The following is a 27,254-nucleotide window of genomic DNA, read 5'->3' on the forward strand; positions in this document are numbered from 1 at the left end:
ATGATATACATGTGTACTGTACTGTGTAGGGATATTCGTGTGTACTGCGTCGACCAACAACAAGATCTCGAGTACGAATATCGAGTCATCATTACAAAATACAATTGTGAATTTGGGATAGCATAACTTATCAAAGCATGGCGTCCTTTATGCTGAATTCTGCTCGAGTTACAGGCTTCTTATCCAATGCTGGAAATCATTTTACTTTCAGTAAGTTCAAGCTCAGCTTTTGTCTTTAGTTTAAGCAGTTCAGTTTGTTTTTTGTCGTGAATCAGTCTCAGTGTAGTCTCAGTCATGTTAAAAACCAGGGGCAGGGCAGGGCCAGGGTGACCATTTCACAAAATGAAATACGGGACAATCGACAAAAAAAATCGGACAAACAAACATCAACGAAGAAGGCTTCATAGTCAGTGTTAGACTTGTGAAAAAATATAACGAATTGGAAAGGAGGGAGGGAGATCGATCGGAGAGAAATAAAAGACGGAATAAAGAGATGAATTGACATGATTGATGAGAAAGAAAGAAAAAATGAAAAAAATTAGAATAAAAGAAGGATGAAAGAAAGAATAAAAGAGAAAAAAAACATGTTTTTCCATTATTCTATTTCTTTTAAAGAATAGAGAAAGAAAGGAAGGGAAGATAGTAGAAGATAGTACTAGAAGATAGTACTACAGTAGACACCTTCAAAATCAGGCTAGACCGACACTGGAAAGATAAGCATTATGATTCCCACTATTAACTGGATATGAGAAGTCAATTTTCACCAACTTGCCCCACTGCCTCCTTAAACTTATTGAAACTTATTGAAGCATGAAGGAAGCTGACAAAATTAGAAGATAGACCTGGAAGCTCGACTGCTAATTCAGCATTCTTCCAGTATTTGCGGTAAGGTAAGGTAAGGTAAGAATTAAGATGAAAAAATGTGTTAAAGACAAAATAAAGGAGAGAAAGGAAAAAAGAAAGTAAGAAAGAAAGAGGAGGAATTAGGAAAGAAAGAATGAAGGAAAGGAAAATGTTTCCTTCATTCTTTGAAAGAAAGAAACAAAGAAGAAAAACAGGAAGGAGGGGAAAGAAAGAATAAGGGAAAAATAGAAGGAAAAAATAAAATAATGAATGAAAGAAAGAAGAAAAGAGTAGCCTGGAGGCTTCTGGGCCGGGGAGTAAAATGATTTCTACTATACCGTATACGTAGGCTTACTCCCCATGAAGCCTGGGACAGCATAGGCATAGGCCCACACACAGACGAGTATTTTGGAGACAACAAAATGCTCCAAAATACTTGATTTGTTTAACTTATCACACAATTTTGTAAATGGAAAAGTAGTTCATTTCCCCCCATTAGGCACTTATAACCTTATTTTTACACGAAAAATAATACAAAATTAAGATAAATCATGTAAGAAGATGAGCAGATACAGATGATCTTGTCGCCATATTTCCGTCTTTGTTCGTAGCCTAGTTACAAGACGCGTATAAGAGAGGGCAACGATATCATGAGCAGTGCCAATTTAAATTAAAAAATACTTCCATTGGCCGATGAATATCGTGAATTGTAAAATACTTTCATTAGCCAATAAATATCATAATATTTCATAATATTTATTGGCTAATCAAAGTCATTTAACACTATTTTTCAGGTCATTAAAGCCTCTGAAATGTCCCATACAAATAAAAATAAGGTTATAAGTGCCTAATGGGGGGAAATGAACTTCTTTTCCATTTACACAATTGTGTGATAAGTAAGTTAAACGAATCAAGTATTTTGGAGTATTTTGTTGTCTCCAAAATACTTGCCTGTGTGTTGGCCTATGCTATGCCGTCCAAAGCTTCATGGGGAGTAAACCTACGTATAGTAGAAATAATTTTACTCCCCAGTAGCCTCCAGGCTACTCTTTCCTTCTTTCTTTCATTCATTATTTTATTTTTTTCCTTCTATTTTTCCCTTATTCTTTCTTTCTTTGTGATTATTTTGGTGGAAAAACTATTTATCATTTGAGATGTTTGAACCATTGAGAATCTGCTCCGTTCCTTCATGCCTAGCTAGTAGTGTGCCACACACACAGGCAGGAGGCAGTTCGTTTGCAACATAATTGGGTTAGCAAGAAAATCACAGCAGAACTTGCAAAAGTTTACCGGATATCGATTTTATTGTTGTCTCTGCTTCGTCATCTGTTGGTTATTTGATGAAAATTTGTATTATTACATTTTGTTCAATATTCTGAAATACGGGACAAATAGGCGTCCCGGGAAGGGTTTGTCGGGATGCCGGGACAAAGGAGCAAAATTCGGGACAATGCTGGGAAATATGGGACGTTTGGTCACCCTGATAAAAACTTTAAAAAAAGTCAGATTAGTCTTCGTTCAGTTTCAAATTCAACTTATGAATTGCTGACTAGCTGATTAGTTATTACCTAGATTCTAACTTTTACATATAACTAAAAAAGTAACCCTGAATCATCTTCATCCCTCCCATCATCCTTGTCCCTTTCATCATCGCCATTCCTCTCATCATCGGCATTCATCATCGCCATCCCTCTCATCATCCTCACCCCTCCCGTCATCGCCATCCCTCTCATCATCACCATCCCTCGCATCATCGCCATCCCCCCTCGACATTTTCCGCAACCGTTCTGCTGTGCGAAATTTATCGACTGCGCCGCTCGCTGACCTTTTTACTTTGAAGTCTTGTGTATCTTTTGTGACCAAATTTACGATGCCCGGGTATGCGATTCGAAAATTGAAAGATATGATTATTTTTAAGACCATCAGCTGAAATTTTTTTATTTTAGCATGATTATGCTTCAATATGATTCCTGGGAAATTTGGCGAAGAAAAACAAAGAAATTCATAAAGCGATAAAATACACAAGACATTCATTTTCAAACCAGAATTTTTTTCATTTGTAATTGTTAGCAATGGTATAAAGAATAAAGACAAAGAAATTCATAAAGCGATAAAATACACAAGACATTCATTTTCAAACCAGAATTTTTTTCATTTGTAATTGTTAGCAATGGTATAAAGAATATTTACACGAAAAATTAGCATACTAACAGCTTTTTATAGTGAATTAGAGCAAAAAGTATGATTTACGCATAAATTAGCATAATATTTAAAATTCATATTTAAAAAATCTGATGATTTCGGAAAAAAATTAACCATGCAACCTTGTAGATTACATCCCACAATATTATCTCACCAATTTTCCCGCAATTGGCGGCCGAGATCTCAAGGGGGGTACGTGATTCAACCCCACCCCCCCTTTCCTCTGGCATATAACTCCCAAATAAGCCCGGTCTGGTAAGGGTCAAGGTGCGAATTTAAATCCGCCAATTTGAAGGAATTATCACTGGTGTTGTCAGTAAAGGTGTTGTCTGTTATTGTTTTGGGATCAATGGGTGTATTCAGACTGCCTCCAAGTTTGTTTACATTCCAGATATTCTTTGATCTTGAAATATACAATGATCCAACCCAATCAGAAAACACTAGGGTCCCGTTTCATAAACCTTGTTATAATAACAAAGTTGCAAGAACAATTTAAAGCTACTGAAATCCTGCAATTTGATTGGTTGATTCAAAATTTGTCATAGAAATTTTGCACTTGTTACCTTAATAAGTCTTTATGAAACGGGACCCAGGTATTTCTGCCTTTAGATGAAACCAAATTACTTGTAATATTTCCTAAAGAAAATACCCGCTTGATAGTACTTGCCAAAATTACAATAATTGCAGGGATTTTTCCAAGTATTGTGGCAGTATGCAGATATGAAATCAAATTTTGAGAACTTTAATACTCACCCGAGCAAGCAGTAGGGTGTGAATGCCCCCATGGCCTCACCAGCTAATTAGACCATACTGTGCATGTAAATAACTTTGAGTACTTATCCTGAAAGGGTCAGAATTCGGTCGGTGTGAATGTGAATATGATTATCTGGTATTTTGAGCCCTGAATAATAAAGTTCTTGTAAGTTAATGGATATTCTGGTGATCAAGGCGGTCTGAATACAACTGCATTATAAAAACAATGCATCCTGGTTGAGGTTTAGTCTACTAATGTAGACCCACATCTGCAGTGTGTGTACCACAGCTGATTCAACGAGTCTGCATTGCAGACTAGGTCTACTGTGGCTGCAGGTTCTGAAATGGCTCGCTTCGCGCGCTGAGATCCCAGACTAGTCGAGGATCCAGGGTCAACATTTAAACCTTGAGTTGGTGCTGTTCAGCATACTGTGTATTGGCCTTAAAACTCGTCTAGTCATCATCAGACAAATTGGGGGAAAATCAAAGGGCTGTCAAGTGTCAAGACAGAGCTACATGTATTGTCTCCCACCTCTACCAGACCATTTTATACATGTGCCTGATTTTCAGTCTTGAAAGCAACATGGCAAAGTTCAATCCTGGGAGTTCAATGAGATTCTAATTTAGTACAATATCTTTTCAATTATTACAAAGGTCAAGTCTTTGTAATTTTTTGAGTAATGATACATGTATATAAGTCTGTACACTATGTAAACAAGGAGCACTGATGTACATACTATATATAGGTGTATGTATACTAAGTACGTACTGTAGGCACATGGTTAAAGCACATCAATCAAATGATCAATTGTCATCTTCAGAATATATTCCTCAAGGTGATTCATAATGCTCTTTTTTCATAGTTGAGCGAGTATTGTACAACGCCTACTTAGCTTGTTGTACGCGAGCAAATGGGAGGCTGAATGTCGAACATTCGTACCGTTGCACAAAAGACGTACCATCCAAAATGTACCGTTCAAAATGTACCGTTGCACGGCTTAGGAGGTGACGTCACAATACGATTCAATTCATTGCGCTCAGTAAAAATGCAGGTGCAATACGCGTATAGCTAGCCTGCTGGCTAAATGCGCAATGCAAATGCTGCCCGAGGTTGAGGAGTTCGCTTTATGTGGGATTTTGCTTTTCGCTTTCCATATTTTTGCTCCCTTTTCATAGATTACTGCAGGAAAAACTCTTTGTTTTTACATATTTTCGCTAATTTCCGAGGCGTTGTACAACACAAATAGCGAATATTCTTATTCGTGCAATGGTGCGAGATTTCGCATTCGGTGAAAGAAAGAAACACTCTATTCAACTCGGCTAACGCCTCGTTGAATAGAGCATCTTTCTTTCACTTCATGCGAAATCTCGCACCATCGCACTCATGCCTATTCGCTATTTGTATACTGTTTACATGTATGTACATTGTATTAGGCTCATAGTCATAATCATCTTTATTTCCATCAGCCAAACTCTTAATCTGGTTGAGTTTTCTGCAGTTCTTAACACTGTACATCTGCCACACATACATTTACACACATGCCAAAAATGTGTACATGTAGAAGTGTTTAAAGGGGAAGTTAACCCTGAAAAAGTGTGTTGTAAAAATAGCAGAAAAAAAATATTGGTGAAGGTTTGAGGAAAATCCATTAAAGATAAAAAAGAAAGTTTAAGAAAGATTAAAAACAGCTGCCTCATATGTTATGTAATATAAAATGCATGAATTCACTTTTTGAATTATGGTTCCTGATTTTCTGATTTTTTTACTTATTTTTATTTTCTTTTCATGATCAGGTGGAAATTATTTGTCTATTCTAATTTTTCAATTCTTTGATGGATTTTTCTTAAACCTTCACTCAGCAATATTTTTCATTATTTTTTCCTGCTATTTTTACATTCAACTTTTTGTCAGGGTGAACTTCCCCTTTAAAATTATGGAGCAAGTTGTGATGCAATACCAGGAATGTTATACCCTGCCCTTGTTGACACCAGTCAGGGTACATTGGTAAATTGCCAGTTCGTCTACTGCCAACTCGTCCACTCACCACATGGTCTACTTTCATTTAGTCTAATGCCATTCCGTCTAACAACCATTTGGTCCAATAATCATTTGGTCCAATCATCACATCGTCTAATCATCATTTCGTCTATGACCAATTTGTCTCATTACCTGTAGGTCTAATATCCGTTTAATTTTCATTCATTTTGCACAATTAGCACAGACTATTGAGTCCAATTAGACCATATGCCATATGGACTAAATGGCTATTGGGCTAACTGGTTATTAGATGAAATGGTGAGTGGACGAATTGGCAATTAGACCATGTGGATACTGGACGAACTGATGGTAGACCAACGGTAGACGAGTTGGCAAGTGACAAATTAACATTAGACGAATTGGAAATAAACCCATGTACAGGTGTACATTTATGTACTAACAATAGTCGTGCAAGGTAATCTTAAAATAAGAACAAATGGTACTCAACCAATCGGCTACGTACATGCATGCAATTGATTGATCCATGTACTGTATGTAGGCCTACATGTACATGTACATGTAGCTGCTCACTTAGGGAGGGCTTTAAAATCTTCTACTTGTCACTAGAATAGGAATTAGAAAATATGATCTGTACTGCGCTCTGTAGCCTACAATACATGTTTGCTAAGTTCTATTCTTGCAATGGAGGATCTACTGCATTTTCCAAATTTTTTCCCAATTGTTATGCATGCAAATTCAACATTTAACGTGTGGTCAGTAGACATCCAACACAGACTTACAGACAAGCACGTTCATCAGTCTCTTCCTCAAGGTCACTTTCAGAGTACCTGTATTCCTTTAACATTTAGTTAACGACTTTAATGAGTACCAGTAATGACAGGAACTCAGGAAGTGCCCCTATTACTCTTCTGCATTGTGCGATGTGTCATACATGTACATGTACATGTAGCAGAAGGGGGCAAGTGTTTCTCTTGACTCCCCTCAATGTACAGGTCAGGTACAGGGTACATGCACATGTTTATATTACGGTATCTTGCTTGGAAAAAAGGGAGTTGGTCATATGACAGATTTTGCATGTGACTAGAGGGGGAATGTGGTTTTGATGATAAATGTTTCATGATAAAGATATTTTGTATGCCCAAAAGTGTATAAAACAGGGGAAAATTTTTTATATTGCGGGCTACAATTGTAAATTTTATTTGTTTTTTCATGCATGTAGGCCTATATCAACTGTGGTTTTCATATACATAACTTTCCTTTTCCTATCGATGTTTTAGAACATTTTTCAGAAAATTTGTTTGGGGGTGGGAGCTTCATGTACTTTTCAACGAACAGTTGTAGTGGGGCTGTTTTTTTTTCTTGTAAAGTGGAAATTTGCCTTTGGGCTAGTGTTGATTTTCTGAGGCAACATTAATAGTTAACCAGCGAATTATTGATCAGGCGCTTTGTTTTTAGTTTTCTAGAAAGCTTTGGGGTATTTTAACCCTTAACGTGCCATGAACACATACATGTATCTGTGCATCCACTGGAGTGCCACGAACATATTTTCGTACAATGGTCATACAGCTATTGTTATGCCTATTGCATTTTGAGGAGTGCATTGCATGCATGAGTGATTCCATTGTTCAGTTCAGCTTATGGTCAAGAGGTTTAACATTATTGTCTCAGGAGTGATTCCCTTTTTCTTTATAAATAAAACAATTAAATATAGACTCTCTAAAAAATTGGCACAGTGAACCCCCCCCCCCCCCCCAGGAACATCCCCTGTACACTCGTGAGTATGATGCACAGGCATGCTGTAATGAAAATCAATCGCATGAAAAAATTGCCCATCACTTTCGAATATCACTATCATAACAACGCTTTGTATCATTCTCTGTCTCTCTTCTTGTGCAGATGGTGTCCGAGCTCTCAGTACAAGCTGCAGACATGAAGCCGCCAAAACCAAGAAATCCCTTGCCAAACAGAATGTTAAAAACATTGTTCTGGTCGAGGGAGTTAGAACACCATTTCTTATGTCCGGGACTGAGTAAGTTTTCCTCGATTCCTTCAAAATGAAAATGTACATGTACAGCCTGAGCTACACTCCCTTCATGTAGTGTACACTGTAAAACAGTAATAAGGAGTATTAAGAAGAAAAAGACCTGGGGCGGTATTCTGAGGTCATTTTATCTTTAAAATATTTTATTTTATCTCTCAGATTAAATTTACAATTTTATCTTGCGTATAAATTTTATCTTGCGTATCTATGATGATACGCAACAGAGCAGTGGCTGCGTAGACATACCCATCGCGTATCTGGCCATTGCATGCAACGCGGGTGATGTGCTTGCGCCCAAGTTACTTTGAAGAAAAAATGAAATAAACTTAAAAGAGGGTAGGGGCTATTTTATCTCCGCGACGTTGATTTCGTTAATATTTTTAAGTGAATTAACTCCAAATGTTGGCATGAAAATTAAGAAAAATTATATATTCATTGAGAACAACACCTTAAAGTTATTCCTGTACAATCAGGAAGCATTTCATAAGACTTTTCTTGACTAATATTGTCTCTGAAATGATGCTTGAAAAGATGCGATATAGACTTCGAAAAAAAGATGAGAGTATTGCCATTTTTGTTAAAAAGAAATCTCTGTAAAGACGCGCAAGCGTATAGTGCAAGCGTATTGAAGTCAATAAATTGACGCAATCTCACCTCTTCGCCACACCTCCTAGCGGAATGGATTTCCATTGGTTGAGTGATATGAGAGAGCTTTAAAAGCGTGTTTCTTATTGGATATTGATTACAAAAAAGGTGTGTCTTACAGAGATAAAATGAAGATAAAATTGTTCTCAGAATACCAATTCGGAGAGATTTTAAGGGTATTTTATCTCACTGATTTTAACGGAGATAAAATATTTTATTTTATCTGAGATAAAATGGATCTCAGAATACCACCCCTGATTCTGTTTTTTCTTTAAAGGCGGGGGGTATTTTTATTTTTTATTTTTTTGTAAAAATCAAAAGGCCTGAAATCAATAGAAAGGGATATAGGGATTTAGACATTGAAATGAATTGTAATGAAAAAAGAAAGGTACTGGGGTATTTGAAAATACAGTCTATGAAACTTTGAAATCCTTATACATGTAGGTCAACTGTCAGTCCACCCCAGAAAATGTTGATTTGAATCAATAGAGAAAAATCCAATAAAGCATAATGCTGAAAATTTCATCAAAATCGGATGTAAAATAAAAACAATTATGACATTCTAAAGTTTCACTTATTTTTCACAAAAGAGTTATATATATGCACAACTAGAAAGCTCAATATTCTTTCTGTATGAATCCAATTTTAATATGTACTTCTCTTCTTTTTTTTCACTTGCAGATACAAAGATCTTATGCCACATGATTTACAAAGAGAAGCTATGAAGTAAGTTAATGAAATAAATACATGGTAAATTTTTATAATTTTGGTATAAGTTTATACTAGTAAATTCCTGTTAGGAATTACTTGTAATTGTATAGTTTGTTTTCTCTCTCTCTCTATTTCTCTTTGTGTGTAAACTTCAAAGTACTTTCAGAATTCAGATATTTCATGTACAGCCATACTTGGATTTGTCTGAATAAACTTTATCTCGCAATGTCAATTCTACAAACTTTTTTTTAATGATTAATTTTATGATTTTGAGATTATTTTCTACAAAGCTTTCTCTATAGCTGTACTGTACATTTAGCTAAATATTACAAATGCTGTGATATGTACATGTAGACATACTAGATGATCCTTTGAAATGTCATATTTCTTTTTTATCTGATTAAGATGTATATATTATTCTTTCTTTTTGTTTTAATTACAGAGGCCTTATAGAAAGAACTTCAATTCCAAAAGGTAAGATTTTTTTCCCAAAGAAGGACAAACATTACAAAGGCATATATTGAACATCTATGCATTTATTTTTTTTGTGTATATGTATCCATGATTTCACTTTCGAATTTTTTAGCTGATGACCAGATTTAAATTTTAAAAAAATCACTAATACTTATAATTATATCATTTTCTTCAACAGATTCTGTTGATCACATTGTAGTTGGTACAGTCATTCAAGAAGTCAAAACCAGTAACGTTGCTCGAGAGGTAATGTAACTTTGAAATCTGTATAGATTTATACGTTGTGATGGCATATTTACTTTAGAAGTTTACATATTTTAAAATTTTATTGACCAATTTTCTGAACAATAAAACATTCTTTTTTAATTCATATGTCCATATTGTGTAAATGTTTGCTGTCTGTTATTCATAAACACATGCACACACTTTGTAATGTAAGCCTAAATACTGCTCTGTTTTTTTTAGTATTCCAGAGAAATTTGGGGAGGGGGGCAGGGTGGTTTAGATCTCCTTCCTATGATCTTTGCATAATACATCTTACTCAGTCTATAATTTCTTTTGTTAGATGTTTTTTATTTCATTAATGGTAATGTATAAAATCAACATTTGAGCTACACATTATATTAATGATAATTTTGTTGTATTAGTTTGATTTTGTAGTGTTATATGCAAATCTTGAAAGTCACTTTTTAAAATTACAAATCAGGATTAAAATTGTTGGTGAACTTCCCCAACACCCCTCCATGTGTGTGTACAGTAGTAACATTTGTGTGTGTATACATTAAAGATAAATTTTATTTTTAGCATGCCAATTTTGAAATGTTTTTTTTTTTACACTTGACAGTATGCATTTTGGTATGCAGATAATGTTACTTATTGATTGTGCGATCTGTTCCTTCCTCTTCTTTATTCCTTTTATAACACATAGGCTGCTCTAGAAGCAGGGTTTTCAGATCGCGTCCCGGCCCACACGGTAACCATGGCATGCATCTCATCCAACCAAGCCATCACATCAGGTAGGCAATAGAAGGATGGTGATTGTAGTGATGATGATGATGATGATGATGAAATAGGTATGTAGCAGTGGTGATGTTGATGAATGATGGTAATGGTGATGAACATGATGATGGTGATGAGTTAAAGGGTTTTAATGATGATGATGATAATGATCGTGGTAGTGATTATGAAGAGGATGGCTATTGGGGTATATGATGATTGGATGAGATGGTGGTGGTGGCGGTGTTGGGGTGGTAATGATGGTGATGATGATAATGGTGATGATGGTGATGATGATTGATGATGATGGTGATGATGGTGTTGATGATGATGATGATAGTGATGATGATGATGATTAAAAAAGATACATGTAGCAGTGATTATGTTGGTGAATGATGGTAATGATGATGAACATGATGATGGTGGTGATGGCAATGATGATGGTGATGAGCTAAATGGTTTTAATGTTGATGATGATAATGATTGTGATAATGATTATGAAGAGGATGGCAATTGGGGTATATGATGATTGGATGAGATGGTGGTGGTGGCGGTGTTGGGGTGGTAATGATGGTGATGATTATGATGATGGTGGTTGTGATGATGATGATGATGATGGTGGTAATGTTGAATTATTTGGTCTAATGGTGGTGGTGGTGATTGTGGGTGACTGAATGATGATCATTTTATTGATCGTCTAAGTGATGTTTATGATAAAGATTGAAATATTAACTACGGTAACCGTACAATAATTATGATAACAGTGATATTAAGATACTTTGATTATTCATTATGAAAAAAGAGGAGGTAAAACAAAACTTTCAAAAGTGCAAACCCAACTAGGAGTTGCCATTGCATAAAACTTAATTTCTAGATTGAATTATCCATTATGATGTCAGCAGAGCCACATTTTAAATGCATCATATGCTTGCCTCCCACAGGTATGGGTATGTTAGCGTCAGGCCAAGCAGACACCATCATCGCTGGGGGCGTGGACTTCATGTCAGACGCACCAATCAGACACAGCCGTCAAATGAGGAAGTTCATGTTGAACCTTGGCAAGGTGAGGGTTCTGTTTGGTAAACTGCCACCCTGGGCCCCGTCGTACCAAGAGTTGCGATTGATCAGATCAACCACAACTATGGAAAGCCAGCAACATCAATTTGTTACAAATATTTTTTATGATGTACATGTATACTCAAACATTCATTGTTTTCTTGAAACTTCAGTGTGCATCTCTTCGTTTTCAAAGGACATTGTGTAAATTTCCTGTCGAAAAAGTTATGTTTTTTATGGATTTTCATAGAGTTGAGGTTGATTGGATCAATCGTAATTCTTTGTAAGACAGGACCCTGACTTTAACTAGTGGTATTTAAGGTTCATCATCATCATCATCATCATCATCATATCAGCCATGTTCAGCCCACTGCAAGGCGAAGGCCTCCTCAAGTTGGTGCCAAAGGTGCTTGTCTTGTGCTGAAGCAATCCAATTTATGCCAATGAATTTTGTGAGCTCGTCACTCCATCTCAATTTTTGTCTACCCCGATTTCGTGATCCTAGCCATGGTCTCCATTCTGTGATGCGTTTGGTCCACCTATTATCATGTGATCTTGCAAGGTGGCCAGCCCATCTCCATTTCGTTGATTTGATTGCTTTGATTATGTCTATTACTCTAGTCTGGCTCCTAATCCATTGTATGGTTCAATGATTATTAAAGATGAGAAAACATTTGCAATGGTGTGGGTATTTTTATTTTTTTGTTTATAAATAATCTCAAATTTAGAATTGCAGTTAGAAATTATTTTTCAAAATCGTATATTATGCTTGATTGAGAAAGCAGAAGTTGTTGTATGTGGTATTAAAGTTTTACATACACCTGTACATGTAATTACAAGGGGAATAGTCTGTAAGTAAATTATTATTATTTTTTTTCCTCAGGCAAAGACAGCTGGAGCCAAGATGAGCCTTGCTTCCAGACATCTCAGTATGGCTGCCCTGGCCCCAGAAGTAAGTAACTAAAGTACTCTATTTAACCCTTTTTTTTTGTTAATGGTGGAAAGTGAACTCCAATAAGCCATCTTTTTATACTATACGGTCACACATGTACATATATGCATTTAGGATAATCTTGGCACATCTACATGTACTTTTTTTCACAATGCAATATATTGTGAGTCTTGCTTTAAATTTCATGATGTTAATTTGATCTTTAGGAGGGAACAATTTTGCTTACCATATTGGGTTAGCATTTTAGGATATAAGATAAAAGCTCTTCTCTCCACTTACCTATGTAAAATGTGCTACAGTACATGAACGATTTTTGTGTTAACTCTGTTACAAATATGGAGCAAGATTGCAATGCGACATCAGGAAAATTATTCCATTTGGTGAAATTCAAGGAAGATTGGAAGCTTACTGTTAATATTTTCTGTTCATGGCAAATATTGCGATTAATGCTGAAACTACCGGCAAAAAAAAAAATTTCATTCTACTACTTGTAGGTACATGTATGAAACTACAGTAAAATATTGTCACAGTCTTCTATAAATTGCATTTAAAGCAGCACTGTCAAACCATTTATTATTTTCTGGCCACAAATTACAAACAAAATCAATTACAGGCGTTAATATTTACATCTGAATGGTACTCGCCTTAAAACACAAATAAACAACAACAACAACAACATGCTGGGAATGTATTTAGAAACTACAATGTATAAATAGGTCTGGGTCCATTAATCTTATACAATATTTTGTTGTGAATACAGAGCCCCACATGTACATATTATATATTTTCTTGAGCTATTGTCAAAATAACTGCTAACTGTATCACATTATTTGCACAGCTCCCTGCGGTAGCTGAATTCTCTTCCAACGAGTCTATGGGTCATTCCGCCGACCGACTGGCTGCTGCTTTTGGAGTCAGTCGTCAAGAACAGGTAACGTTCATGCAATTTGTAGATGTTTGCTTTTTTAGTCTTGCACCATTTTGTGGCATGCCACTCTGAAACCCACCAAGAAGCGTACAAATTATAAGTGGAAACTTGAAAGCTAAGGAGTGAAGCGACCAAGCTTTTCTGCATTTTGAAAAGTGAAATGAAAGGATTTGATGTATACTTTTGGTGAATTTTATGAAACAATTTAAGTAAAGAAAAGAAAATGTAGGTTTTCAAAGTTTTTTTTTTTTTTTGGGGGGGGGGGAATGCTGACCCCCTGCTGCGTACGGCCATGAAACCCACAATGATTTTTCATAAAATTTTATTGAGCTTGAAATAGCCAATCCTAAGCTTTATAATGATATACTTGTCATAATTGCTGACAATAAACCACTAGAGTACTTGCTTGAATGTGACCCCCCCCCCCCCAAAAAAAAAAAAAAAAATCACAGAGAGCCACAAAGAATAAGGAGAAAACAGTGTTTCATGTTCGGAGTTGACTCGGCCATGAGATGTGCCCACTGTGCAATCTCAGTAGAAATTTCCAGTAGTCCTGAAGCCTGGTGTCATTGAAACTCCTGAATCACGTCTTTTATTTGACTTTACAACTTATAATTTTGACAGTCTAAAGAAGAATTACTCTTTCAGATAAGCTAATTTCCTATTTATTGTTTTTTTAAAGACCATATGTGACCTATCACCCCAAAACCACCGATAACTTGCTAGGTAAGGTTCTGTGTCAATAGCCAACCTAGTAATTTAGTCTCCAAAATAAAAAAAATTAAAAAAATAGCTTATCTGAAAGAGCAATTCTTCTTCATACTGTGAAAATTTGAAGTCGTGAAGTTGAATAAAAGAAAAGATACAAGAGTTTCTTGGACACTGCTTTTTCGGACTGCTTGGAAGTTTCACTTAGATTACACAGTATGCACATTTCATGCTTGAGTGAACCCCAAATTTCAAACCTAGTTTTCTCCTTATTTTTCTTGCTGAATATCCTCTGCATTCAATCAAGTACTTGTAATGGTTATTGTTGGTAAATTTTAACATATTATATATCATTTTAAAGCTTAGGAAATTCATTTTCAAGCTCAATAAAAATCTCGATATTGATTTTGGTTGACTTATTGTTGGTCTCGGGGTGGCAGGTAACCTATTATTGTTTTAGATATTCACAGTGAACCTTTACTGGCAACTTAATGTTGGTTTTGGGTGGCTGGTCACATAAGGTGATAATATTGAAATGTCATGAAATTGTAACGTCAATGAACAGACAATATTGTGTCCATGATATATTGCTCATCACAATATTGTGAACAATTTAGATTTCAATGTGTTCTAAGCCAGAAAGCTACATGAACTGCTGTATAAAATAGATGCTCTTCCCAGTCCCCTAATCCGACTTAGGAGGGTGCCAGGGAAATGGTAAAGAAATTGCCATCTACAACCACTTTATTCCCAAAACTCCATTTTGGTTAATGGTCTTAGCTGAAAAAATATATATATTTAGATATTACTTGACAATGTTAGGCTTATATTTTAGATGACATTGCAGTGTGAATAAGTGGATAATTCAAGATTTATGATTCAAGATATCTTAAAACAAATGATTGCAGCTTGCAATTGCTGAATTGGCAAATGTTTTACAAAACAGATAAAAGAATACACATGAAATCAACATATAAGCAACATTACAAAAGAATCAAGAAATTACAAAAACAATTATATAAATTTGAAATATTATGGTATTATCACGATGATAATGCAAATTTGAATTACTCTTTGGAATACTAATACTTTCATTCCTGTAGGACGACTACAGCATCCGTTCCCACACCCTGGCAGACAAGGCAACCAAGGAAGGTCTCTTGACCGACCGACTGACCTACATCGTTCCCAAGACCGGCAAGGCCGTCGAGGCCGACAATGGCATCAGGCCGTCCAGTGAGGCCCAGATGGCAAGGCTAAAACCAGCGTTTATCAAACCTCATGGGACCATCACTGCAGCAAACGCTTCCTTCTTGGTAAGGGTTTCCCATTCACTTGGTCTACATGCAGTTGTTTTACTTTGTGGAAGCGCCATGGTGTAGCAGTTCTGACTCTCGCCTTGTAATCAGAGGGTCGTGTGTTCGTATCCCACCATGGCCTAGCGCCCTTTGGCAAGGCGTTAATCCACACTTTGCCACTCTCACCCAGGTGCTGATTGGGTACTGGTAGGAAACAACCGTCATTGTGGTTGGTTTAGCAAGTGTGCGCCTAACAGGCAGCTTGAAATGCTATGAATCCAGTAACCGGATAATAATAATTGTGAAGCGCTTTGAGCAGTCGTAGATTGATAAAGTGCTATATAAATGTCAATCATTATTATTATTATTACTTCTCAGATAGTCATCATAGTCCTATACCATATGGGCTAAACCCATTTGGTCTACTGCCAATTGGTTTAATTAGTGCGCACACAAAGTCTGATTTTCAAAGAAATTATGATAGCCTTTGATATAAACATTTCAACCTATAAAATCTTAACAATCAAAGTTCCGAAAAGTGGGATGAATGTCAAAATCGAAATACCAGTCTATTCCAAGCCTCCCTGTAGGAATAAAAGCAAATTCAGTTCCAAATCGTATTGGCGTCAACATCGGTTGCGACTTGAAGCTGATTTGGATTTTACTCCGACCACAAGACTTGCAGCAAAACAGAATTTGGATTTAGTATTCCTGGCATTATGCTGAACTTCAAATAAATGGTTTTACTTCCGTGGACTTTCAACTTAAATACAAAGTGTGATTTGTTTGAAAATAGCGTCAGAGTCGGATCGTTTAGTATTCCTGGTAATATGCCAAACTTCAAATAAATGATTTTACTTCATGGAAATTTGAAATTTAATACAAAGTAATATGTTCGAAAATTGTGTCGTAGTCGGATCGTTTAGTATTCCTGGCATTACGCTGAACTTTAAATAAATGATTTTACTTCTTCTAATTTGTAATTTAATACAAAGTACGATTTGTTCGAAAATTGTGTTGGAGTCGGATTGTTTATAATTTGCGATGGGCTTAACACGACAGTTGGCTCATGAAAATTTCATCTGATCATACATACATAATCAAGTAATGTATGCAAATTACTTTGTGAAAAATGTACATGTAGCTTACAAACATTATTTTCCTCTTTCTCCATAAGACTCTTGAACCACAAGTTTTCTCTTTTTTTTCTATCAGAGTGATGGGGCCTCCGCATGCTTGATTATGACCGAAGAGAAGGCTCTAGCCATGGGTTACAAACCAAAGGCTTACCTGAGGGACTATGTGTACGTGGCACAGGACCCCACAGATCAACTCTTACTGGGGTAGGTATCTGGACCGGTATTCAAATCAGATTATTTCTACTTGGCTGAACAAAATGCCTATACTCGTATTCAGATCACTTCTAACTATTTTACTTTATCAAGCTTACGTTGAGCAATATACTTTAAAATGACCATCGTGACATCGTAAAGTCTAAGCCATAATATGTAATATATGTATCCATCTGTGCGCAACATAGATGAATGCACTTAATGTACATGTGTAAGCTGCACAATTAAGCCAGGTATGGGACTGACTTAGATTTAGCAAAATATTTCGCAAAAATGGGCAATTAAATAGCAAAGATTGTTTAAAGAAAATGTTTTACGATGATTGCACAGCTTTTTGTTACGGGCCCCTGATATCAATATCAAACATTACATGTTTTCATATTGGTCTAAAAATGTCAATAAATAACAAACTGGAACCATTTGTTAAATGTAAATTGTATGAAAAATATTTGTTGCATGTGTGGGAGTGACCCTAACAGATATTTGCCCTCCCCCCCCCTCCCAAAGAAAAGAGAGATTTGTGTAGGAAAATGGGGATAAATTAAATTTGCCATTAAATGACCTCATGATTTGGAACTTGGCCTTCTGTTTCTCCTGTAGACCTGCCTACTCTATCCCCAAGGTCCTGGCCCGCTCTGGGCTGACCCTCGATGACATCGATGTGTTTGAGATTCACGAGGCCTTCGCTGGTCAGATCCTTGCAAACCTGAACGCTCTCGGCTCCGACTACTGGTGCCAGAATTTCCTAGGAGCCAAATCTAAGGTGAGGATGATCAAAAATCTCAATTTTTCCCATTCCATTTTTTTGTTTTTTAAATCTGTATGTCTCAGTATCGTGTTTCCTCACATTATCACGTCAAGGATGTATTCCAGGGCCCCGTCTTACAAAGAGTTACGATTGATCCAATCAATCGTAACTCTATGAAAATCCATCAGTGTCATAATTTTCTCTACGGGAAATTTGCAAAGTGTCCTTTGAAAACAAAGGAGATCACACCAAATTGTCAAGAAATCAATGAATTTATGGATATACATTCATATCTTGAAATCTTTTAAAAATAAACATTGCTGGCTTTCCATAGTTGGAATTGATTGGATCAATCGCAACTATTTGTAAGATGGGGCCCAGATCTTGTATATGCAGATGAGAAAACAGATACTGTAATACAGTTGAGTTTGCATTTAGCGAATCTCAAATATTCGCCCTAGTCAAAGTAATTCTTCAGACCAGATTTATATATTCATTTATTTATTATTTATTCAGCACTTCAAAATACAATATCAGATAAAGTAAAATATGTGATAATCACCTTTTTCAATTAACATTTTCCAAGTCAAACAGATTTCTCTGATTCTCGGCCGAGTCACTTGTGTTTTAAAAAACCAAAAAGAAAAAAGCCTTATTCTGATGATAATGATAATATGCCAAATTTATCTACCTGTATTTAGCATATATATTTATGTAAAGCACTTAGATCATTTTTGATAGGTGCTTTGTAGATACTGAATTATCATTATTATGAAGAGCTTCATACGTTTCTAAGCACTGCATATGACTACCCAGACTTGTGTAAGGTTTCCCTGACCACGTTCATGAGCATTCACGGAGTTCCTTCCCATTGGGTAGGTCATTTTCTACACCTGGGTCCCGTTGCATAATAGTTAACATTTTGGTAACTTTGCCATGCAATGGCAACTTGCATGGAATCCTTGATTCTGATTTGGCTATTGATCATAGTTACCATGGAAGTTACCATTTGATTGTAAAGTTACCATAATAGTAACTTTTATACAATGGGGCCCAGGGCGGAAAGAGATAAATGTAGAGGAATGTCCTTCGAAAGAACACCAGCGCTGCGCTGGGATTTGAACCCCAGACCTTCTGAAACATTTCCCCTTTTTTTAATACCCCACAGCTTGGAGCGATCCCGATGGACAAGATGAACCTCTGGGGCGGATCTCTTTCCATCGGTCATCCTTTTGGAGCCACGGGGGTCAGGCTGGCCACCACGTCGGCCAATCGTCTGGAGAAGGAGGATGGACAGTTTGCTGTGCTTGCTGCTTGTGCTGCTGGTGGACATGTGAGTTCAAACTGACCATACAATATGTATTACAGGGGAAGTTCACCCAGAGGAAAAGGTTGTAAAAATAGCAGAAAAATAATATATATTGGTGAAGGTTTGAAGAAAATCCATTAAAGATTGAGAAAGTAATAAGAATTTCAATTTGTGGATTTGTGACGTCATAAACGAGCAGCTGCCCCATATGTAATGTAATATAGAATGCATGAATTCATTTTTTAATGGTTCCTGATGACTTATTTTTGTTCTCTTTTCATGATTGGATGTGAAATGATTTGTCTGTTGACATACAAAATGTACAGTACCATTTTCAATTTTTGGAGAAATGACATTTCATTGATATTTTACCATTCGCTGTGTTGGAATGCTTCTCGACTATGACATCACAAATCAAATAATTAAAATTCTAATAACTGTTTAATTCTTTGATGGATTTTTCTCAAACCTTTGGCAATATTTTTTTTTTTCTGCTATTTTACAATAAACCTTTTGTCAGGGTGAACTTCCCCTTTAACCTTAGACTTATTGCCCTGTATTCTGAACTAGGGTTGAATTTAAACTCTGGTGCCAAGTTGTGGTTTAACTTTGGAAAGCCAGTAGTGACAGGTCTATCTAGCAGTACAAATTCAATTTTTTCAGCTCATCTGACATTCATATTACTGACTGGGAATAATTAATGACATGGTTCTCTTCATCATTAAAACATGAGGATAGAGCCAAGTTAAGATAGGAAATATGTGATGTAGATCAAAATGCAATTTTGGAATTTTGGGCTTCCCATAATTTTATCAATAAACTGCCAATTCGTCTACTGCCAACTTATCCACTCACCACATGGTCTACTTTCATTTAGCCCAATGCCATTCCATCCATCATTTCGTCTAACAACCATTTGGTACAATCATCACTTCATCTATTCACCATTTCATCTATGACCATTTCGGCTCATAACCAGTTGGTCTAATATCCATTTCATTTGCATTCATTTTGAAAAATGTAATACTTAGTCCAATTTAATAGACCAAGTGGTATATGGCCTAAATGGCTATTGGACCAACCTTTTTTTTAGACTAGATGAAAGTAGATCATGTGGCGAGTGGACCAGTTGGCAGTAGACGAATTGGCAATGAAAGAATCCAGATGGCATTGGTGCCAATAATCCTACATGAGTTAGTAAACATATTTGCAAACCCCATTTCAATGAAATTTACTTGAAAATTGATACTAAAAAGTGTTTATTAAACAATTATTATGTCAATTTATTGAAAAGGTGTTTTGAAATAGATGTTAATGCAACCGTTGGAGGATAATGACATCATGGACATCTGGATTCATTTATTGCAGGCATGCCTTACTTTGGCGCAAATCAAAATTTACCTCACTGCAAAATATACCTCCTGATTATATGAGGATGAAGACATACCACATAATATGGTATCAAATTATGTGGGAGAACATAACTTTTTCTGGCCATATATGATAATTATGTGTTCATGACATAATTTGTCCTTATATTGGGGATTTGTGTCAATTTTTTTCTTACTCACACGGTAGAATAAGACCCTGGGACCAAACTGAAGGTATACAAAACGGGGGTAGACCATGTGGCAAGTTACCAAATAAAGGCTGCTTTATTTCCAAAATCCATTTGTGTTTTCTTCATGTTCATTAATGTGTGAAAGAATCTAGGCGTCCTGATAATAAAATTATTATTATTTTTTCTTTTTTTCTTTTTTTTTCCTTTGACAGGGACACGCAATGGTAGTGGAGAGGTACCCATCTTCATAATGACAAAGAGACATCATTCTATGTTGTACATATCGATTATAAAACTAAATTACTTCACAGGAAACATTTAACTGAAAAGCAAACTGCTATGTGCCACAGAGCAATATGTATATTGTATAGAATTTGATGGAACGTCGGGTTTACATACAGAAGAGAGAAAGGAAAAATAAAAGGCATTCACTGCTGTTAAATTACATTGATGAAATCTTCTGTGCAGTAAAGTATTTTTCCTGTGGGTCATACAGGCCATCCATTTCCTATTCCTATTCCAGAATGAATGAAACAAAGTGAAAAAACTTTTAGAATGAACAGCTAACATGCAATTGTGCTCCATAATTTGAAGAAAAACTTTTTGTATGAGTTGTTACGGTGGGAGGTGAAAATGCGTGTTTATATCTTTCTAAGGATTGTTTTCACCAGGGTAGTATTTCATGAAACAAATATTTATAAAAAATGTTTTAACTATTTGTTACAAGCTACTGAAATCTTTGCATCTGATTGGCTCACAGCATATTTGTTACTGAAAATGAGTGAAAAGATGAGTGAAAAGTACATGAAACACTCCCAAGGCTCATATAATGTATTACAGTATTAAACATATCTTTTATGTGTGTTCCCGTTTTACAAATGCCTCACAGGTTTGATATATGTATTTTTGCTGGATAGCATAGTCTTATATTGCATTGAAAATAAATGTAGGTACATCCATTCCAAGGTGAATATCAAAACATCGGTTTTAGAAGTATGATAACGGAGCCAATATTTAGTTATTTATTTCAATGGTTTGTAGCCAGGCAGTGTTATACATTTTGGTCTAATACCAAAATCAACTTTTTCTCTTGTACCATGGTTGGTACCATTGGCTCTCAACTAATTATTGCAGTGGCACCAGGAATTTGTGAGTATTGGGGTAAAGGGAGGGCAAAAGAGAACATTTTTGTTTTTTATTGGGGGGGGGGGAAGCAGGGAGAAAACATTTTGCGTTTAATGATGCAAAAATTGTATTTAAAGATTTTTGGTGTTAGGGGGGGGGGGTGGAAGGGACAATTTCCCCCATGGTTCCCCCCTCCTGTTGGTGATGCAAGAAGTTAAGATGTGATATTTTGTCTAAAAGGTCCCTGGGGGAGCTTCGCAAACATTTAAGTGTGACTTATAGTTGTTGCATGCTGATGTACACATGATATCTACCATGCTTTCTTATTTGTACACAGTAATGCAGGGGCCCGTTGCAGAAAGAGTTGCGTTTAAACGCAAGCCAAAAAAATCAATCGCAAGTCCCAAATGCGCGCTGTTGATTGGTTGAAAATCAAGTTGCGCATGAGTTTTAGAGTTGCGATTGATTGCAACTCTTTCTGCAACTGGCCCCTGATCCTCTTGGCATGATTTGACCAATGCAGTGATGGCTTTTAAATCAGGGGCCCGTCTTACAAAGAGTTGCGATTGACCCAATCACTCGATGGACGGCCAACAACATCAACATCTATTATGCATCTTTTTTCAAAATATTTTTTGACTATGATTTATATTCATGCATTGTTTTCTTGAAAATTCACTGTGCTTCTCTTTGTTTACCAAGGACATTGTGCAAATTTCCTGTATAAAAAATTATGACCCTGGTGGATTTCCATAGAGTTACGATTGATTGGATCAGTCGTAGCTTTTTGTAAGACAGGGCCCTGGTCATTTTAAGGCCTTTGGGTTTTGAAGGGAAATCCTCAGGTCACATTTTGAAAGGTGAAGCCTTGCAGAATCTGTTTATTTGTATTGCTGGCCCTATTAAGATGAAGAAATTTGTGACATATATATGTTGTGTAGTATAATAAAGCTTTGTGAAAGCATGTTTGAATTGTACATGTCATGAAATTTAATAAATTCTCTAATAATAATCGCATCGCTGCATCTGTGTTTGTGTGTGTCAGAAATTATACAAATTGTGAGATATGATTATGAGAAAAATGGAGAGTGGTTTTAAAACTGGTTTCAGATTTATATTAAGAAAGTAGTGTTGATTGTCCTGAATTCTAATTAATAACAAACATCCTCTATTTCTGTCTCTCTTCTTTCTCTTACGTTTCACAAGTTCTTTTCTCCTTGTCTACAAATTCCTTCCTGGCTACATTTGCCGGTCTCTTTTTGCTTTCAAACATTGTAATTTTCTCCTCAGGAGTCTTCAATTCTCTTATCCTCTCATTTGGTCTCTTCCACTAATTTAAAGATAATTGCCAGTTGTAACAATTTTAAAATGAGTTTGTACAGAAACAAATAAAATGATCATCCAAGTAAGTGTCTGTATTTATGAATACAAAATATCTGCCAAAGGAATCTACAAGATATTGTTATTGCCAAGAAATTAGCAAAATAAGCATGACACCGGTGTGTTGGCTCAGTTGGTAGTGTCCGTCTCACAACCGGGAGGTCGGGGGTTCAAACCCCGGCCGCATCGGACCAAAAGACGTTAAAAGATGGGAGTTGCTGCAATCCCTGTTTGGTGTTCAACGACGAGGGATAGAGCCTCATCCATCTGGCGCTGCACGGGCCCACGATCAATTGGGCAAAGCAAATTTTCGGAGTATTTCCTTTCATGTCTATTTCGAACAATAAAATATGGATGGATATGGAAATAAGCATGACATTCTAGCCATTTGTTTGGTCTTTTTCCTGTTAATAATATTACACCCTCCCACATGTCTTTGTGATCTTTCAGCTTAGATTTCGTGATTTCACAAAGTTCTGTTTATGTATAAACTCTACCAGATCTCGATCTACAGTGATATAGTGACAGTTAACCTTGGTTTTACAGACTTTCTCATGAAATCAGTGTTTTACTGCAACTTCTTTCATTTATCTTTAATTTTCTCCTTCTCTCATCCCTCAACCTCTTTATCTTTCTCCTTTCTTTCATTATTTTCCTTTCACAGATTTTGCTCTGCCTCGTTTATGATCCCCCTCTCCATATCTCCATTAACTTCTCACACACTCAAAGCCCTGAATTCCCAAAAGAGGTTTCAGTGGTACCATGGACTATGCAGATTTTTGTGCATAATTATTAAGAAAAGTCCAATTATAAATGTGTTCTTTGGGATAGGGGCGCCTAATTGAGGTGCGATAACAAAACAATCTGCATACTGTAGTCCATGGTTTTGTACCATGCTAAAATTGAAACCTTTTTCGAGAATACAAGCCAAACAGTTCTCAAATATAATGACGCTGCGATGGAACCAGAAATACTTCTCACTTTTCCTATTTGATAAAAATATCAAGACATAATAAAGGCTCTTTCACACAAGGAAAGAACACAGCTCTGCATAATTTCTGTGTACAATCTAGTGGGATATGGAGGCTTGTTCAGACATGGCATGCCAGTGGGATAGGAGATGTTGAAGCTGGAAATGAGTGCGTTCAAAATGAACATTCTGGGGAGCGTTTCATGAAAGAACTTAATCCATCGGACAAAATCTGTTTTATCCGACAATTACCATAGAAACAGTATTTCTCAGTCGATGCAAATCAAGGAAAGTTGTCGGGTCTGACAATTTGTCTCACAAAAATGTAAACGGAATGCTCCCCTGTTGGGACTTCATCCAAAGATGATCCAAATTGCAAACACAAAACGATTCCTTGATCAAGAATACAAAGGTTCTCCAAATCATTCACTTAACTCTTTGACTTCTGCACATAGTTCACTCTTACTTCTGAATGCATTGCCCTTAGGCCTTGTACAGGGTACGTCTCCATCCAGTAAGCAACAGAGGAGTGTTTCATAAAACATAAAGTCAGTGATTTTCAATGACCAGTTTGCTCTGAGCCAATCGGATGCTAGGATATCGGTAGCTTATAACATAGGACAGTGAAAAGCATTGACTGTTTGGTTCATGAAACCCTCACCTGATCCTGATTAACTTCCATGAGGCTCAATTTCACCATAACGACCATTCTCCTTCCATTGGCTAACACAGAAAAAGCACACTGCGTTCAAAAAGCAGCTTCCACAGTTGCGTTTGAGAATGCTGAATGATGGCGGTAATACAGAAAGATGTTTCTCGAAGAAAGTTTCTCACCATTGCTATCATTCTGCTTCCAGTGGCTAGAACAGACAGCACACCTGTGTCTTGTAAGAAGTAGCTTCTGCAATAGCATTCAATCTTGCGGAACAATGGTGGTGATGCACGGTGTTTCTAAGAAGTTCTTAAATAAATAGAGTCTCTTGGCAGCCCTGGCTCGAGTGATGTTGGCTCCTCTTGTCAGAACTTTGGTTCCTGCCTGTTAATGACAAAATTAAGAATAAAATATTCAAGAATAAAAAGAAAAATACATAGCAAAGGAAAGACCTTTGTGTTGGCTCAGTTGGTAAAACGTCCGTCTCACAACCGGGAGGTCTTGGGTTCAAACCCCGTCAGACCAAAAGATGGGAGTTGCTGCTACTCTGTTTGGCATTCAACAATTAAAGGGATAGAGCCTCGTCGATCTGGCACTGCACAGCGGCTGTCGGGCCCACGATCAATTGGGCAAAACAAATTTTCGGAGTATTTTGTTTTTGGTGTCTATTTCGAACAATAAAATATGGATTTTCATTTTCCAAATGTGGAAACAGATGAGAGGACACTATATTTTGTCTTGTCTGCCAGAAAAACTTTCAGAGATTTGTGTGCCCCACCCATACCCCCCCTCCATCATGACTTCGTGGATCTGGTTGTTGTCTTATTTCAGGGTCCAGTATCGCAAAGGTTAGTAACCGATTGCATGGCAAGTTCCCCCAAGTCTGCGCAGTCCCCCTTGTCTGCGCACACGCGTATCTGCGCGATTCTAGTAAAAGAAGATACGCAAGAACACAAACTTTACACATGGAACACATAGACAGATATTCATTAAAAAATCCGACTCAAAATGGTGGAAAAATAATGAAATTTGGGCATTTCATGTGACGGCCTCAAAATGCAGCCTTTCTCATCAAAATACCCGAATCGTGTGCAAAGTGAATGGGTGCGCAGACATGGGGTACCAATTTTTTTTTCAATCTGAAAATGACTGCCCGAGGTTTTTTCAAAGAAAATCCTATATTTCTTTCAAATTTTAAGGAGATATTTGGTACACTTACTCATGATAATATAAGGAACATTATTAACAGAAAGATTTTGTGAAATAAAAAGAAGTTCATGTTAAATTTTAACTCAAATCGTTAGGTGCGCAGACTTGGGGACCACCATCGTACATTCCATTTTCAAGACTGATTGTACATTGTGGCCAATGCAATGAGTCACAAAAGTTTGATTTATGATTGATTCATAAGCTTTGGGTAACAAAGCCCATAAATACAGTGCAAAACTACAGGTGAGACAACTTACGGTAGCCATAACCTCGGAAAACTGTCCCGTTCTTCCTGCGTGTATTCTGTGAGAGCTTTGGGGAGTTCTCTGCTAGGTTTGATTTGCTCACTGATATTGGCAATAATGTCCTCTGGTACGTCCTGGAAGGGCAGATTGAGAGGTGAGAGAAACATCTGTAATAAGCACCTTGAAAATATTATATATTCATTATCACCATCAAGTAAGCTACCTGATTACAAAACTTATAAGTGACGTCGCCTTGGTGAATATAATGCCACAGTTACGTTTATTGATAAAAAACATCATTGTGACAAAGCCCAATTGCAATGAGTTTACAGAGGTACAGAGGCATTACATAAACATCATAATACAAAAAAGGATATTGAAATAATAGTTCACAATATATCACATTATCATATATTTGTAATTTCATAAAAAGGCAAAAGCGATTTTGTGTCTCGCCCACTTATGAAAATAACCAGAAATATCGTGATTTGCGAAGGCACGCAACAGAATGGTATCAAAACTTCATTGTAAAATGACTGGGATAATCATACGCTTGATTTTCACGATTGATTGAACATTGTAATAAATGGAATCAATCGTAGAAAAATGTTCTATGATCATTGGTAAGCTTTGTGTTATAAGCCCCAGGGGACTGTGTCATGAAAGGAATTGTCAGACGTTTTTTCTGACAAGTCCAATTTTATCTGACAGTTGCCATAGTAAGAGTGCCTCTCAGCCAATGAAAATCAAGTAAGTTGTCAGATCTGACTTGTCAGACAAAGATGTTTATGAAACGCTCCCCTGGTGGCGATATACCAAGACCAAGGCCAGCAAGCCATCGCCTGGAGTCTGTCGTCTAGTCATCCCTGCCAACACGCACAACAAAAAATCCTCATCGACAACCTCCTATGAATTCATTTGAAACCTTGACAAATCAACTTACATCATCAGCATACAGATGTAGCCTTCTCATCATCTCTCGTCTTCTTAGATCTTTGGGAAGCATGCCGTATACAGCTTTCTTTATAACCTGAAAATCATACAAAAGTGAAAAGATAATTTGTAGTATAATTCATGAATCTTTTATGCACTTTACA

General features: G+C 36.5%; 2 protein-coding genes across 2 annotated transcripts in view; one reads left to right on the plus strand and one right to left on the minus strand.

Moving 5' to 3' along the window:
- On the plus strand, positions 1 to 22,713 carry LOC129280098 (trifunctional enzyme subunit beta, mitochondrial-like). Its single transcript, XM_064111756.1, has 14 exons — positions 1 to 210; positions 7,694 to 7,826; positions 9,165 to 9,209; positions 9,637 to 9,668; positions 9,847 to 9,914; positions 10,597 to 10,684; positions 11,606 to 11,727; positions 12,604 to 12,672; positions 13,511 to 13,603; positions 15,412 to 15,624; positions 16,822 to 16,949; positions 17,559 to 17,721; positions 18,875 to 19,039; positions 20,789 to 22,713. The coding sequence occupies exons 1-14, from the start codon at positions 138 to 140 to the stop codon at positions 20,825 to 20,827; spliced, it is 1,431 nt and encodes a 476-aa protein (XP_063967826.1). The 5' UTR covers positions 1 to 137; the 3' UTR covers positions 20,828 to 22,713.
- LOC129280821 (large ribosomal subunit protein uL13m-like) overlaps positions 21,125 to 27,254 on the minus strand; it is a 12,444-nt gene continuing 6,314 nt past the window's right edge. Inside the window, exons 5-7 of the mRNA XM_054916828.2 lie at positions 27,101 to 27,187; positions 26,170 to 26,291; positions 21,125 to 25,087 (exon numbers count right to left, since the gene is read on the minus strand). Of these exons, the coding sequence (XP_054772803.2) occupies positions 25,069 to 25,087; positions 26,170 to 26,291; positions 27,101 to 27,187 (228 nt within the window). The 3' untranslated portion in view covers positions 21,125 to 25,068. The remainder of the gene's footprint in view (positions 25,088 to 26,169; positions 26,292 to 27,100; positions 27,188 to 27,254) is intronic.

Source organism: Lytechinus pictus, chromosome 17 (genome assembly GCF_037042905.1).
Source record: "Lytechinus pictus isolate F3 Inbred chromosome 17, Lp3.0, whole genome shotgun sequence".
Classification (NCBI taxonomy): Eukaryota; Metazoa; Echinodermata; class Echinoidea; order Temnopleuroida; family Toxopneustidae; genus Lytechinus; species Lytechinus pictus.